At 41.8% G+C, this 16139-nt stretch overlaps 1 protein-coding gene across 8 annotated transcripts in view; it reads right to left on the bottom strand.

The window, feature by feature from the left end:
* The window catches only part of NFAT5 (nuclear factor of activated T cells 5), a 161693-nt gene that overhangs the window by 19783 nt on the left and 125771 nt on the right, over positions 1 to 16139 (bottom strand). For 5 of the 8 annotated variants that reach the window (XM_062177899.1, XM_062177901.1, XM_062177906.1 and 2 more), the window contains 3 exons: positions 15962 to 16014; positions 7654 to 7786; positions 4673 to 4756 (listed from right to left, as the gene is read on the bottom strand). In XM_062177899.1, coding sequence (XP_062033883.1) covers positions 4673 to 4756; positions 7654 to 7786; positions 15962 to 16014 — 270 coding nt within the window. The remainder of the gene's footprint in view (positions 1 to 4672; positions 4757 to 7653; positions 7787 to 15961; positions 16015 to 16139) is intronic. The other 3 variants (XM_062177900.1, XM_062177902.1, XM_062177907.1) reach the window with 1 other exon arrangement.

The following is a 16139-nucleotide window of genomic DNA, read 5'->3' as shown; positions in this document are numbered from 1 at the left end:
GTTACTGAGTGGAAGGCTGGGAAACACCTGGCCTACCTTTCCTTTGGTTCCTGGGTAGAGCTAGGAGTTTCTAGGTCTGGGTCTCTGTCTCTTCCCCTCTCTGGAAGAAGGATAAGGAAATACTGGGTTTGCTGGCACTGCCAGTGCTGGGAGATGATCTGTTTGCTGTTAGTTGGTGTGTGCTGGCAAATGGCACAGCCCCTCTGAGTTCTGCTTCTGCCATTCCTGCAGATAGATCAACTTGATGCTTCTGGCATATGTATTGACTCTCCTGGGTTTCAATGAGGGCAAATTAAGTCTGTTGCTTCTGGCAGCTATGGGGTATGGGGTAGATTGGCTCTCCTAGGTTCTGTTGTTGTTGCTGTAGCTATGGGGAAGGGGGTGGGTTGGCCCCAAAACTCCAATGGTTAGCCAGCTGCTGCCGATAGACATGGGTCATCCCACAAGTCTCTGCTGGGCTTTTCTCTTCTGAATCTTTTAGCCAAAGACAGCAGAGTTTTATTGTTCATTTACTGATTTATGTTTTGTTTGTGTTTGTTGGCAGTTCTGGGTTACAGGTCTGTCTGGTACCCAATTTAGGATAAATGGGACTTAAAAACAACAATAGCAACAACCAGAAAACACTGTGGTTGGTGTCTTTCTTCAAGTTCTGAGGTTTCTAGCCAGCTGAATTTTTTCTCTTCATATTTAAAAGCCCTTTTATGATTTTTAAATTGTTTCCAAGATATTTAATAGCATTTTGAGGAGAGGAACAAAAGAAAAGTCTAAATTATTATGTCCCAAAAGTCACACATGTATTTTAACAGGCCTTTAAACAATATTAAATGGCTTCAGAGAAATCTCTCTTTCCTTGCTGTAACTTTGCTTTTCAAATAAAAAAAAATGAATCATAAAAAAATATTATATATTTAGGGGAATACCAGCATCTCATATAAAGTGCCACTTCACGTTCTGGTTCAGATCCAGCTCCTGCTAATGTGCCTGGGAAAGCAGCAGAAGATGGTCTGAGTACTTGAGTTCTTGCCACCCATTTGGAGACCCAGATGGTCTGGCCCAGTCCTGGCTGTTATGACCACTTTGGGAGTAAACCAATGGATGGAAGATATCTCCCTTTCTCTCCTTTTCTCCTCTCTGGCCCCTGTAATTCTGCCTTCCAAATAAATAAATAAATAAATCTTTTATTTTATTTTTTTTATTTTTGACAGGCAGAGTGGACAGTGAGAGAGAGAGAGAGACAGAGAGAAAGGTCTTCCTTTGCCGTTGGTTCACCCTCCAATGGCCGCCGTGGCTGGCGCGCTGCGGCCGGCGCACCGTGCTGATCCGAAGCCAGGAGCCAGGTGCTTCTCCTGGTCTCCCATGCGGGTAGGGCCCAAGCACTTGGGCCATCCTCCACTGTACTCCCTGGCCACAGCAGAGAGCTGGCCTGGACGAGGGGCAACCGGGACAGAATCCAGTGCCCTGACCAGGACTAGAACCCGGTGTGCCAGCGCCGCAAGGCGGAGGATTAGCCTGTTGAGCCATGGCGCCCGCCAATAAATAAATCTTTAAAAAATAAGTAGGGGCCGGCGCTGTGGCACAGTAGGTTAATCCTCTGCCTAAAGCGCCAGCATCCCACATGGGTGCTGGTTCTAGCAGCCGGGGCTGCTACTCTTCCAATCCAGCGCTCTTCTGTGGCCTGGGAAAGCAGTAGAAGATGGCCCAAGTCCTTGGGCCCCTATACCTGCATGGGAGACTGGAAAGAAGCACCTGGCTCCTGGCTTCAGATCAGTGTAGCTCTGGCTGTTGCGGCCATTTGGGGAATGAACCAACTTAAGGAAAACTTTTCTCTGTCTTTCCCTCTCACTGTCTGTAACTCTACCTCTCAATTAAATAAATATTAAAAAATAAATATATTGTTATTTAAAATGGCAAAAGAAAAGTTGAAACTAAGATAGTTTAGGATTCAATTTTGTATCTTTATAAAATTATTTTTATCATACTTTCATTTGATATTGTAATTATCAAAATAAGGTTTGAATTATGAAAAAAATTAATATGTACATGCCAGTCTGCTTCTTATCCATATTTTAGGCTAGTAAGATTTTAACCAAAGGACTAAAATTACACATACCCTTTAAACATTCAATTCAGAAACTCACATGAGAAATTTCATATTGGATTCACCAAGGGATTGTTAGAGAAAAGCAGATGAAGGCTAGATCACAAACATCCCTGACTTTCTCTAAAAATTAATTATTATATTATTCATATATTAACAATTTGAATGATTTTTGTATTTATACACTGAAGCTTTTTTTTTTTTGACAGGCAGAGTGGATAGTGAGAGAGAGAGAGACAGAGAGAAAGGTCTTCCTTTTTGCCGTTGGTTCACTCTCCAATGGCCACCGTGGCTGGCGCATCTCGCTGATCCGAAGCCAGGAGCCAGGTGCTTCTCCTGGTCTCCCATGCAGGTGCAGGGTCCAAGGACTTGGGCCATCCTCCACTGCCTTTCCGGGCCATAGCAGAGAGCTGGCCTGGAAGAGGGGCAACTGGGATATAATCTGGCGCCCCAACCGGGACTAGAACCCGGTGTGCAGGCGCCGCAAGGCAGAGGATTAGCCTGTTAAGCCACGGCGCCAGCCCACTGAAGCATTTTTTAAAATGCTTTTTTATGAACCTAGCTAAGCAACCTTGGCAAATTACTTAACCTCTCTGGAGCTTTGGCTTCCTCATCCATGAAATGAGAATCATTTAAGATACTTACCTTAGAGAATGTGGAAGATTAAATAAGAATGCCTGTAAAGAGCTTGGCATATTGCTTTGCACTTATATGCTAAATAAATATTACCTATGGCTATCCACTAACTTGTGAATTTTCCTTCAGCTGAATCTGATTATCTTGGCAGGTAATTTAGTAGTCTGTAATTTCTCACTAATCTACTCTGGAAAGTATTCATAGTCAGAAATTATAACGGCAAGTTGTACTGAATGTGTGTGTGTGTGTGTGTGTGAATGCTGCTTTTTACTACTTGGCAAAATTTTCACTGTATTTGATTAAATTTCCTAAATGGGCATTTAAGATTTTTCTTTAATTCATGAGTTTAAGGATAGAAAAATATAAGTGAAATTCAGAATTGTAGGTCCATGTCATTACACAACTGGCATCTTTATGCATAGTCACAAAAGTACCATAATGATACATCACAGTTGTATCTGGAATCTGTTAAGAGGTAGTGCTTGGTTGGTGGTTCAGATATCTGCATTCCACACCAGAGGGCCTGAGTTTGACACCCACCTACCGCTCCTGACTAGCTGTCTGCTAATGAAGAACCTGGCAGGTAGCGGTGATGGTTCAAGTCATTGGATTCCTGCCACCCATGAGGGAGACCTGGGTTCAATGCTCAGTCAACATGGGCATTTGGGGAGTAAACCAGCAGATGGGAGCTCTCTATTTCTAATCTCTTTATCAAAGAAAGAGAAAGGAAGAAGGAAGGAAGAAATGAAGGGAGGGAAGAAGGGAGAGAAGAGAAAAAAGAAAAGGAAAAGCAAAAGTAACATTTGGAGTGGGCATTTGGCACAGCAATTAGGATGCCCCATCCCATAATGGAGTGTGCCTGGATTCAAGTCCTAGTTCCTCAAGTCCCAGCTTCATGGTAATGCACACCTGGGAGGTAGCAGGAGATATCTCAAGTACTTGGGTTCATGCCACCCATACGGGAGACCTGGAATGAGTTCCAGGCTCCTGGCTTTGGCCTGGAGCTGCTGCAGGCATTTGGGGAGTGAGTCAGTAGATAGAAGATGTCTCAGTTTCTTTTTCTCTCCCTTTCAAATAAATAATACATTTTTAAAAATTTGCTAAGGAACTAATTTGCTGTACCACACTGTAACATATTGAAGATACACTTTATTTTCACTGTCTCTTGAGATTGGCAAGGGAGTAAAGACGTCAGGAAGAACAATTAAAGAACCTAGTACAACTTTTTCAGATGTGTATAGTTCATATTTCAGTATTTAGTTCATATTTCAATATCAATGTCAAATGCTAACCTTTGGGGAGAGAAGCTTTATAGATGTTATTCTACATTTTTGTACTTTATGTATACTTTTAAGAATTTTAACACTGGGGAATTAAAAAACAAAAAAACTTTTGCCATGTGTCTTTTAAAAATCAAGTTTATATGCTGACTCAAAGAAATTATCAACTTGGAAATCAAATCTCTGTATTTAGTAAAGATACACAAATATTTACTTTGCAATATGGAAGACACTCTGCTAAGTGTTCCAAATACATGAGAAAAGAAAATACTAACGCTTGCTAGAGAAAATGGATAGGGTCAAGTAACTATAATTTTTTGAAACACAGAGTTACAGAGAGGGAGAGACAGAGAGAAATCTTACATTCACTATTTCACTTTCGAAATGGCCACAATGGCCAGGGCTGGGCTAAACCAAAGTCTGGAGCCAGCAGTCAGGAGATTCCTCCAGGCCTCCCACGTGGCTGCAGGCACGCAAGGACTTGTGCCAATCTGTGCTGCTTTCCCAGGCACATTGGCAGGGAGCTGGATTGGAAGTGGAGCAGCTGGAAATTAAAGTGGCACCCATGTGGGATGCAGGCATTACAGGCAGTGGCTTTACCTGCTATGCCACAGTGCCAGCCCCTCATTATAATTTTTGAGAAGAATCAGTTTAGTACCTTTCATGGCCTCTTCAAAAGAGCAAGGTCTTGCTGGACTGGATATTTCCTTCTTCACATTTACATTCAAAGCACCAGCTGCTGCTGTGGAAAAAAACAGTGTACAAATCTATTTAAATTTATTCATCCTATCAAATTATGTACCCTAAAAGTAATTAACTGGGATATTTTCTCAAAAAAAACCATTAAATTATCTATGTAGCAGGAATTCTATGTTGAGATGAGTTTTTGTAAACAGCAGTCTACCCTCTACAATTCATCAATCTCTAAGTAGGCAGAACATATGATCACTTACCAAAATAAACCAAAACTAATTTCAAAAAAATCCTTTCAGTAACAGTACACATAAGATGAGGAGAAGACTGACACCAAAATAGCACACATTTAAAACTTATCCAACATACTTGAACCATAGTAAGAAAAAAAATTACTGTTTTCTTACATCAATTATTTATTTAAAAATACTCATTCAGGGGTAAGTTTAACCTAGCCAATTAAGACACTTATGTCTCATGTTAGAATACTTGCGTTCTGGGGCCGACACTGTGGCATAGTGGGTTAAAGCCCTGGCCTGATGCGCCAGAATCCCACATGGGCGCCGGTTCTAGTCCCGGCTGCTCCTCTTTCAATCCAGCTCTCTGCTATGGCCTGGGATAGCAATAGAAGATGGCCCAAATCCTTGGGCCCCTGCATCTGTGTGGGAGACCCGGAAGAAGCTTCTGGCTCCTGGCTTCAGATCGGCGCAGCTCTGGATGTTGGGCCATCTGGGGAGTGAACCAGCAGATGGAAGACCTCTCTCTCTGTCTCTACCTCTCTCTGTAACTCTGTCTAAAAAAGAATACTTGGGTTTAATACCTGGCTACCGACTAATGCAGACCCTGGGAAGCAAGGGTGATGACTCCAGTGACTGGGTTCCTGTAACCAATGTGGGAGGCCTGGACTGAATTCCTGGCTCCTAGCTTCAGCCTGGCAGGTGTTGTAGTCATTTGGGGAATAAGTACTCTCTATATCTCTCTTTTTCTCTACCTCTTGGATAAATAAACCAAAATAAGAATAAATGATTCAGAAGCATTAGCCAATGTTTACACTAAATTAAAGTAACTGATGAACATACTGAATCTATAATACCACGGAATATCTTGAAAAAATAATCTTTGCCAGTATTAATAGAGTACTTCTGGGCTAGCAATATCATATCTACTATGGGGGCTGGCGCTGTGGTGCAGTGGGTTAAAGCCCTGGCCTGCAGCGCTGGCATCCCATATGGGCGCAGGTTCGAGACCCAGCTGCTCCACTTCCAATCCAGCTCTCTGCTAAGGCCTGGGAAAGCAGTAGAAGATGGCCCAAAGACTTGGGCCTCTGCACCCTCATGGGAGACCTGGAAGAAGCTCCTGGTTCCCTGCTTCAGATTGGCACAGCTCTGGCCGCTGTGGCCAATTGGGGAGTGAACCAATGCACGGAAGACCTTTCTCTCTCTCTCTCTCTCTCTCTCTCTCTCTCTCTCTGCCTCTCCTTCTCTCTGTGTAACTCTTTAACATAAATAAATCTTTAAGAAAATTAAAAATGCAGATATTCAACATGTATTAGTTCTATAAATTTCTTTTCTATGATCCAAAGTTTTTTAAATAATTAGGACATCAAATTTTGTCACTGTACTATGTTTTATTTTCAGAGATTATTTAATAAAGGTATTAAAGCACTCAATTTAAAGACAAAATTAATTCTCATGCTAGAGTGGTTCATATACTATTCACCTAGAATCCTGATTGGCCCAAATCTCAAAATGAATTGTCCTGATTAAAAATATTTAAAACACTTATTCATCACCAGTCTTTGATACTTTTGATTTTATAATTTATCACTCCAGGGTTATGTCTTCCTTATATCAAAATGTACTTTATAAACCGGCCAAACTAAACTATTAGCAACTTGCTAAAGTTGTCACTTTTGCCCTTTTGTATATAAAAGAAATTCAACACATGGTCGTTTTCACTAAGGAATAACCTGTAAGAGTGCCAGAGAGTCTGACAAACAGCATTCCTGGCTTTTCTTTAATTATTTTTAGAACATAAGATAGAAATCATTTTTAGGGTTTATGTTTTCTGGGTTTTTTTAAGATTGATTTTATTATTATTTATTTGAAAGGCAGAATTACAGAGAGAGGGAAAGAGAAAGATATCCTCCATCTGCTGGTTCACTCCCTAAATGATCACAATGGCCAGGGCTGTGCCATGCCAAAGCCAGGAGCCTGGAGCTTCTTCCAGGTCTCCCACATGGGTGCAGGGAGCCAAGCACCTGGGCAATCCTGTTCTGCTTTCCTAAGCGCATTAGCAGAGAGCTGGATTGGAAGAGAAGCACCTGGGTCTAGAACTGGCATCCATATGGGATATGGGCATTGCAAACAGTAGCTTTACCTACTACACCACAATGCCAGCCCCAGAAACCATTTTCTTGATGGGGGTAAAAGCAGTATTTGGTGTCTTCTTAAGAAATAATGCTGGGGCTGGCACTGTGGCATAGAGGGTAAAGCTGCCACCTGCAGTGCCAGTATCCCATATGGGTGCTGGTTCAAGTCCTGGCTGCTCTACTTCTGATCTAGCACTCTGCTGTAGCCTGGGAAAGCAGTAGAAGATGGCCCAAATCCTTGGGCACCTGCACCCATGTGGGAGGCCTAGAGGAAGCTCCTGGCTCCTGGCTTTGGATAGGCACAGCTCCGGCTGTTGTGGATGGAAGACCGATGTCTGTCTGTCTGTCTGTCTCTCTCTCTCTCTCTCTCTCTGCCTCTGCCTTTCAAATAAATAAAAATAAATCTTAAAAAAAAAAAAAAAAGAAAGACATAATGTCATCTCTGAAAGAAGCTAGTATCAATTCATCTTAGTGAGCAACTTATTCCTTTTGGGTTAGCTGGTGTTCTTTACATTCTTTCAGAGAACTAGAGATTAATTACTGATTTTAGTTCAGAATTTTTCACTTTGACATACCTGGGTCTGGAGTGTAAGTGAATGGCTGAACATCATGAGATCTCCCAGCATTGGTCACTACATATATTCCCACAGATACAGGTAAAGTTATATGTTGGTCATGATATGGTGGTACCTTCACAATAAGATGATTCTAATTTGAAAAAAAAGCATGAGTCAGAAAAGAAGCAGCATGTAAATAAAAAATTATTTCTTAAATTTATCTTTTATCTGGAAAGTTTTAAAAGTCTGATTAGAACAAAGAAGAATGTATTTTAAGGGTCAAGTTTATAGGTATCAAGACATTAAGACTGCTTTTAAGGTAAAAACCAAAAGTTTTACAAAGGCTTATGAGGTTTTGTAACCTCATTTCTTTCCCATTCTCCCCTTGGCTCTCCACACTCTAGGCATACTGGCTTAAGTCCATTTTTTTTAACAAACCAAACTGAATTTCACTTCAGACTTTACACTTTGCTGTTCTCTCCACCTGTAATATCCTTTCTTCACTTCTTCAAATGGTTAAGATCTGATCATTTTCAGGGCTTATACAAAAGTTACCTTTCCTGATCATCCTCCCCCAAGCTGATCATATAATCTTGTAATCTTGTTTATTTTATAAGAGCATTTATCTCCACTTGAAAAATTATCAATTCTTTGCTTTTTTTTTTTTTTGGGGGGGGGGGTGGAGATCTCTCTCCAACCACAAGAATGATTTGTCTAACTCCTCTGTTAAGAACAGCCAGTGCTGTGGCTCAATAGGCTAATCTTGCGCCTTGTGGCACCGGCACACCGGGTTCTAGTCCCAGTCGGAGTGCCGGATTCTGTCCCAGTTGCCCCTCTTCCAGGCCAGCTCTCTGCTGTGGCCAGGGAGTGCAGTGGAGGATGGCCCAAGTGCTTGGGCCCTGTACCCCATGGGAGACCAGGATAAGCACCTGGCTCCTGCCTTCGGATCAGCGCAGCGCGCCGGCCGCAGCACACCAGCACGCGGCGGCCATTGTGGGGTGAACCAACGGCAAAGGAAGACCTTTCTCTCTGTCTCTCACTGTCCACTCTGCCTGTAAAAAAATAAATAAATAAATAAAGAACAATACCCAGTGGGGCCAATGTTGTGGAGTAGCAGGTAATATTGCCACCTATAACGCCAGCATCCCATGTGGGCACCAGTTCATGCTCTGGTTGCTCCACTTTTTTTTTTTTTTTTAAAGATAATTTTATTTATTTGAAAGACTGAATTAGAGAAAGGTAAAGAAAGAGAGAGGTAAAGGACTTCCACCCACTGGTTCACTCCCCAAATGGCCACAATGGCCAGAGCTGAGCCTATCTGAAGCCAGGAGCTAGGAGCTTCATCAGGGTATCCCCTGTGGGTACAGGGGCCGAAGCAATTGGGTCATCCTTTACTGCTTTCCCAGGTGCATTAGCAGAGAGCTGGATCAGAAGTGTGCAGGGGCCAGTGCTGTGGTGTAGTGGGGTAAAGCCACAGCATTGTGGCATCAGCATCCCATATGGGAACTGGTTCGAGTCCTGGCTGCTCCACTTCTGATCCAGCTCCCTGCTAAATGGGCCTGGGAAAGCAATAGAAGATGTTCTAAGTGTTGGGCCCCAGCACCCATGTGGGAGAGCTGGAAGAAGCTCTTACCCTGGCCCTGTGCTGCCTATTGTGGCCGTTTGGGGAGTGAACCAATGGAACTTATCTCTCTCCCTCTCTCTGTAACTCTGCCTTTCAAATAAATAAGTAAATCTTTAAAAAATTAACTTGGCAAACTTGTGACCAGCGCCGTGGCTCACTTGGCTGATCCTCCGCCTGCAGCGCCGGCATCCCATATGGGCACCGGGTTCTAGTCCAGGTTGCCCCTTTTCCAGGCCAGCTCTCTGCTATAGCCTGGGAGTGCAGTGGAGGATGGCCCAAGTGCTTGGGCCCTGCACCCCATGGGAGACCAGGAGAAGCACCTGGTTCCTGCCTTCAGATCAGCGCAATGCGCCAGCCGCGGCAGCCATTGGAGGGTGAGCCAACGGCAAAGGAAGACCTTTCTCTCTGTCTCTCTCTCTCTCACTGTCCACTCTGCCTGTCAAAAAATAATAAATAAATAAATAAATAAATAAAAATTTTAAAAAAATTTAAAAAATTACTATTAGAGTCAATGTATAAGCATATAACTCTAAATTCTCAGATATTTATTTAGTCTAGTGATTGGTGCTACAAATTCTGCTGAGGATCTTTTATGGCATTTCTTTCAAGAATTTTCTTTCCATTTTAATATTCCATCTTACCCAAGGCTATTCTTTCATACACATATGAAAGACATATATATATTTCTGTTATATATAATTTTCATTACAAATACACTTTTGTGAGTATATGTATTATATATACATATAAATACTTATATGTATATATGCCTATATACATATTTATATAATACATTTATATAATACATATTATATATATACATATGATACATTATATAATACATTTATATAATACATATACTCACAAAAGTGTATTTGTAATGAAAATTATATATAACTTATCTAAAGTCGTAAAGAGGCAGTGAATATAATGATGACCCACCTTCCATATTTGGTATACATGAGCATAAGACATACATTATGGTCACAATTAAAAGAACCAAATATTCAACAAAGAATTGTTTTTCCAGTCTTCATTAATTTCAATATTTATCTAATAGATAAAGTTTAATATTTAAAAAGTCAATTTTGGGGATATAACAGAATAACCATTATAATTATTCAAAGTTATCTTTACAACCAAAGATACCATTTTATGGATATTTCTAAATATTGCAGATGCTCTCTCAACTTTTCTGTGTAAGACAAAGCTTTTTTCCTTTCAACATATTTTCTTCCCTCTAAATGCTTAATTTTTGGTTTTTCTCCTTCTAATAAAATCTTTAGGATCACTTCTCTAAATCTCAGCTCTAATTCTGATATAAGAAAACATGTCCCAGAAAGCCCCTAAGGGAAAAAAATAAATAAAAGCTTTCTCTAGAAAAGTTAAGAATTAAAAATAAACAAAACCAGAGAATTCATGAAAGATCATATTATGATTTAGTTTGTTTATACAATTGCTTGCAAATATCCCAGGACCTCTAGACATAACTTCCAAATGAGGACATAATTTATTTCAATTCTACTATGTCTCTGATTATTCTTATTTAATCTATTATACCTGGCATAACTGCCCCCCCCCCCAAATAAAAGTGTTTTAAAAATAAAACTACCCTATGCTTCGGAGAGAGGGAAAGAAGGAGAAAGAGAGGTGGGGAGAGAAGAGGAGAGAGAGAAACAAAGTATGAATGGGGGGCAGAAATAATGACTTATTAAAATAAAATTCTACATGAAGCAGTAAGATGGCTTTGTTGGGGCTATTTTATTAATATTTTGCATAATCTATAAGGTAATTCTCAATCCAAAACTAGTCTCCTTATTTATAAATCTGCGTTAAAGAAATAGCAATTGGGGGCTGGCACTATCATATAACAAGTTAAGCCACTGCCTGTAATGCTATCATCCCATATGGGCAATGGTGTGAGTTCCAGTTGGTCCACTTCCAATCCAGCTCCCTGTTAATGTGCCTAGGAAAACAGTGGAAGATGGTCCAAGTGCTTGGGTCCCTGTACCCATGTGGGAGACCTGGAGGGAGCTCCTGGCTTCGGGCTCCAGCTTTGGCCAGCCCTGGCCATTGTGGCCATTTGGGGATTGAACCCAAAGATGAAAGATCTCTCTGTCTCTTCCTCTCTGTAACTCTGCCTTTCAAGTAAATAAACAAAATAAAAAATTTTTAAAAGGTAACAATTCTAACAGTTTTATAAACTGTTTTATACAACAGTTTTATAAACAAGACAGTTTTAATTAATCTAACCAATTGGTCAAAAAATAAACCATGGTCGTATAAAAGTATTACATGTAGGGGTCAGCACTGTGGTGTAGTAAGTTAGGCCACTTGCTACCTACAACTCTGACATTCCATATGGGTGCTGGTTCAAGTCCCAGCTGCTCCAGTTCTGATCCAGCTCCCTGCAAATGTGCCTGAGAAAGCAGTGCAAGATGGCCCAAGTCCTTGTGCCCTTGCACTCACACAGGAGACCCAGAGGAAACTCCTGGCTCCTGGTTCCAACCTGGCCCAGCCCTCTGTTGCGGTCATTTGGGAAGTGAACCACTGGATAGAAGATATTTTTCTCTCTGTCTCTCCTAACTCTGCCTTTCAAATAAAATACATTAATCTTTATTCTTTTTTAAAATTCATTTTTATTTATTTATTTATTGACAGGCAGAGTGGATAGTGAGAGAGAGAGACAGAGAGAAAGGTCTTCCTTTGCCGTTGGCTCACCCTCCAATGGCCGCTGTGGCCGGCACATCTCGCTGATCCGAAGCCAGGAGCCAGGTGCTTCTCCTGGTCTCCCATGCGGGTGCAGGGCCCAAGCACTTGGGCCATCCTCCACTGCCTTCCCGGGCCATAGCAGATAGCTGGCCTGGAAGAGGGGCAACCGGGATAGAATTCGGCGCCCCAACCGGGACTAGAACCCAGTGTGCCGGCACCGCAAGGCGGAGGATTAGCCTGTTAAGCCACGGCGCTGGCCTATTTTTATTTTTTGCCAGGCAGAGTTAGACAGTGAGAGAGAGAGACAGAGTGAGAGTTATAGACAGTGAGAGAGAGACAGAGACAAAGGTCTTCCTTCGGTTGGTTCACTCCCCTAATGGCCGCTACGGCTGGCACTGCGCCGATCTCAAGCCAGGTGCCGGGTACTTCCTCCTGGTCTTCCATGCGGGTGCAGGGACCCAAGCACTTGGGCCATCCTCCACTGCCCTCCTGGGCCACAGAAGAGAGCTGAACTGGAAGAGGGGCAACCAGGACTAGAACCCGGGGTGCCGGCACCGCAGGCAGAGGATTAGGCAAGTGAGCTACGGTGCCGGCCAATACATTAATTTTTTTAAAAAAAAGTATTACACAGATAAATTAAACTTTAGTTGAGATTAAAATGTAAGGTGTGTAAGAACCTGGATTAAATTAGGGTGTGACATACTTTCAGAAGTAACAAAAGGCCCTCTTTTTCTTCAAAGTAAACAAAACTGAGCACGTTTTTCATAATAGGTAACAAGGATCTACTAAGCATTTACTATTAAGTGGACCACAGAGGGGCCAGCACTGTGGCGCAGTAGGTTAATCATCCGCCTGTGGTGCCGGCATCCCTATGGGTGCCAGTTCTAGTCCCAGCTGCTCCTCTTCCAATCCAGCTCTCTGCCATGGCCTGGGAAAGCAGCAGAAGATGGCCCAAGTCCTTGGGCCACTGTACCCACATGGGAGACCTGAAAGAAGCTCTTAGCTCCTGACTTCAGATCGGCGCAGCTCTGGCCATTGCAGCCATTTGGGAAGTGAACCAGCGAAAGGAAGACCTCTCTGTCTCTCCCTCTCACTGTCTGTAACTCTCAAGCAAAAAAAAAAAAAAAAAAAAAAAAAAAAAAAGTGGACCACAGAAGGATAACAATATGTTTCCCCTATCTTCCAATCCTCCAGAGGAAATGACTGTTGGTTTATTGAGAAGATCTGGTCACCAAGTTACAGAAGAAATTATAAAGTGTCAAACAAAAGGAGCCTTCAATAATCTAATGAAAGGGCTTTACAGATTAGAAAAACAGGTACAAAGTGCCTTACTTAGATAACAGACTGCTAGTGATAAAGCAGGTACTAGAATTTCATTTAAGACTAGTACGGCAATAAACTCTAGGAGAGTGTCTGATTGTATGTATGAAAAAGGAATGTCTCTCCTTTTTAAAAAATATTTACTTATTTGAAAGGCAGAGTAACGGAGAGAGAGGGAGAGACAGCAATCTTCCATTTGCTGGTTCACTTCCCAAATGGCCTCAATGGCTGGGGCTGGGCCAGGCCAAACCAAGGAGCCAGGAACTCCATCTGGGTCTCCTATGTGGGTGGCAGGGGTCCAAACACTGGAGCCATCATCTGCTGCTTTTCTAGGCAAATATATTAGCAGGGAGCTGGATCTGAAGTGTAGTCAACACTCTGATATGGGACGCCAGTGCTGCAAGTGGTGGCTTAATCTACTTAGTCACAACACCAGTCCCACCATCTCTTTTCCATAGCATCTAGTAGCATAAAGTTACAAGAAAATTTTCCATATAGCATTTGTCTATGTATCTATAGAGAAGCTCCATTTCTTATTTTTTATTTTAATTTTTATTTTATTCTTTTGCCAGGCAGAGTGGATAGTGAGAGAGAGACAGAGAGAAAGGTCTTCCTTTTTGCCGTTGGTTCACCCTCCAATGGCCGCTGCGGCCAGAGCATCTCGCTGATCCGAAGCCAGGAGCCAGGTGCTTCATCTGGTCTCCCATGCGGGTGCAGGGCCCAAGCACCTGGGCCATCCTCCACTGCCTTCCTGGGCCATAGCAGAGAGCTGGCCTGGAAGAGGGGCAACCAGGATAGAATCCAGCGCCCCAACCGGGACTAGAACCCGGTGTGCCGGTGCCGCAAGGTGGAGGATTAGCCTGTTAAGCCACGGCGCCAGCCGAGAAGCTCCATTTCATATGGTATTATGCAGTCAAGAATTAATGTTATGCAATGAGAGATCTGATCTTTGCCCAGGACTACTAAGAAGTTAATTTTTAGGTTCTTAGGAAGTCCTGTTGGATGGAAGTATCTTTGGGGCCCTTGGCCACTGGACAGTCTGATGTGATTTATGATGGGGGATTTGAAACACATTCTATTAGTCCTGACCCCTAGTGGAACTAGGGACTGAAGATCAGCTGCACAAGCAGTATGTGAACTTCCCTGGTTGGCAATTTTCTGTGTTCTATCCCATATCAATGTGACAGGAACTAATGCAATCTGGAGGATGACAAAAGTTTGCTGACTCAGATCCTCTCAGACCTTACCACATGTGCCTCTTCTTTTTTTGTTCATTCTGATTTGTATCTTTTTGTTGTAATAAAACCATAATCATAAGTTTGGCAGATTATTAAATCTGAGGGGAGAGTGGAAAACCTGAATTTGAAGCCATCTTTACAAACAGAAGGGTAGCCTGGAGACTTCTGAACTTATGACTGGTTTCTGAAGTAAAGGTAGTCTTGGCTGTGTCCTTGGCCTTGAATTTGGCAATACGTATATTTCATATATGATTCTTTAAATTTGTATTTTTTTAGTATGTAAATAGATAAAAAAATAAATTTAAAAAACCAAAGAAATAATAAACATTTTGGATAAACTGGCTGTAGAGTCTCCAATTTTTGCCTCTTCCATTTCTCTGAGGGCTTTCATGTGCTATTTTCTATTCTCCTCGGCTCTATACAGTAAATTTTAGGCTTTGGGCATTTTACACATTAGCTTGTTTCTCTGACTCTTCTCCTCTCCCTTTCAGATTTACACCTGTATGTCCTACTCCTCTGCACATGCTTCCCAACTAATTTGCTCATTAATTTGGTCTTTTGTTAGTATCAATTTACATGAATATGATCCCATCTATCCTTTTTTACTTTGTTTTCAAGTTCTTTGTCCTTGGAAAACAATAGATAGGAAGGTATTACAATTATAGATTCTTTACTCTAAGTGTGATAAGTGCTTCTGAAGGCAAGAAGCTAACTTTGACAAACATAAAAGCACCTGACACATAGTAGGCACTTAGTAAACAACAGCTTCTCTTTGGTATAACTAGTACAGTAGATTAAGATAATCCAAATCTTTAGAGAAAGTAATCATAAAGATAGAAATGTGGCCGGCGCCGTGGCTTAACAGGCTAATCCTCTGCCTTGCGGCGCCAGCACACCGGGTTCTAGTCCCAGTTGGGGCACTGGATTCTGTCCCGGTTGCCCCTCTTCCAGGCCAGCTCTCTGCTATGGCCCAGGAAGGCAGTGGAGGATGGCCCAAGTACTTGGGCCCTGCACCCGCATGGGAGACCAGGAGAAGCACCTGGCTCCTGGCTTCGGATCAGCGAGATGCGCCAGCCGCAGTGGCCATTGGAGGGTGAACCAACGGCAAAAAGGAAGACCTTTCTCTCTGTTTCTCTCTCTCACTATCCACTCTGCCTGTCAAAAAAAAAAAAAAAAAAGATAGAAATGTTTTACTTATTAACAATGGGAACATTTGCTAATGCTCTTAACTTTTTAAATAAAAAACTGGTCATGTCTAGTATCAGTTGAATTATCTTCTATTTCATTAAGGAACTCAAGAAAGAAACATTAAATAATTTGCATCAATCCCACATGAAGAGGAAATCTAATCTGCTGATTCAGGAAAATTTCAGAACAAAACTGAATTGCTCAGAGAATAATAACCAAATTATAAAAAAGGCTTAAATTATACCTGATGAAATAATTCCATGTCAATTTCAGCTTCTGACTTCCAAGAATTTTCATCTGATTGAAATAAAAACAGTGATTTACTACTATACTTCTAAACAACTTTGTTATTCTGAAGGTATTACTACACATCTTTACAATAAAATGAAAAACAATCTCTGTAACACAAACATGTATACTTA

Source organism: Lepus europaeus, chromosome 19, assembly GCF_033115175.1.
Source record: "Lepus europaeus isolate LE1 chromosome 19, mLepTim1.pri, whole genome shotgun sequence".
Taxonomy (NCBI): Eukaryota; Metazoa; Chordata; class Mammalia; order Lagomorpha; family Leporidae; genus Lepus; species Lepus europaeus.
This window is presented reverse-complemented; position numbering and strand designations above follow the sequence as displayed.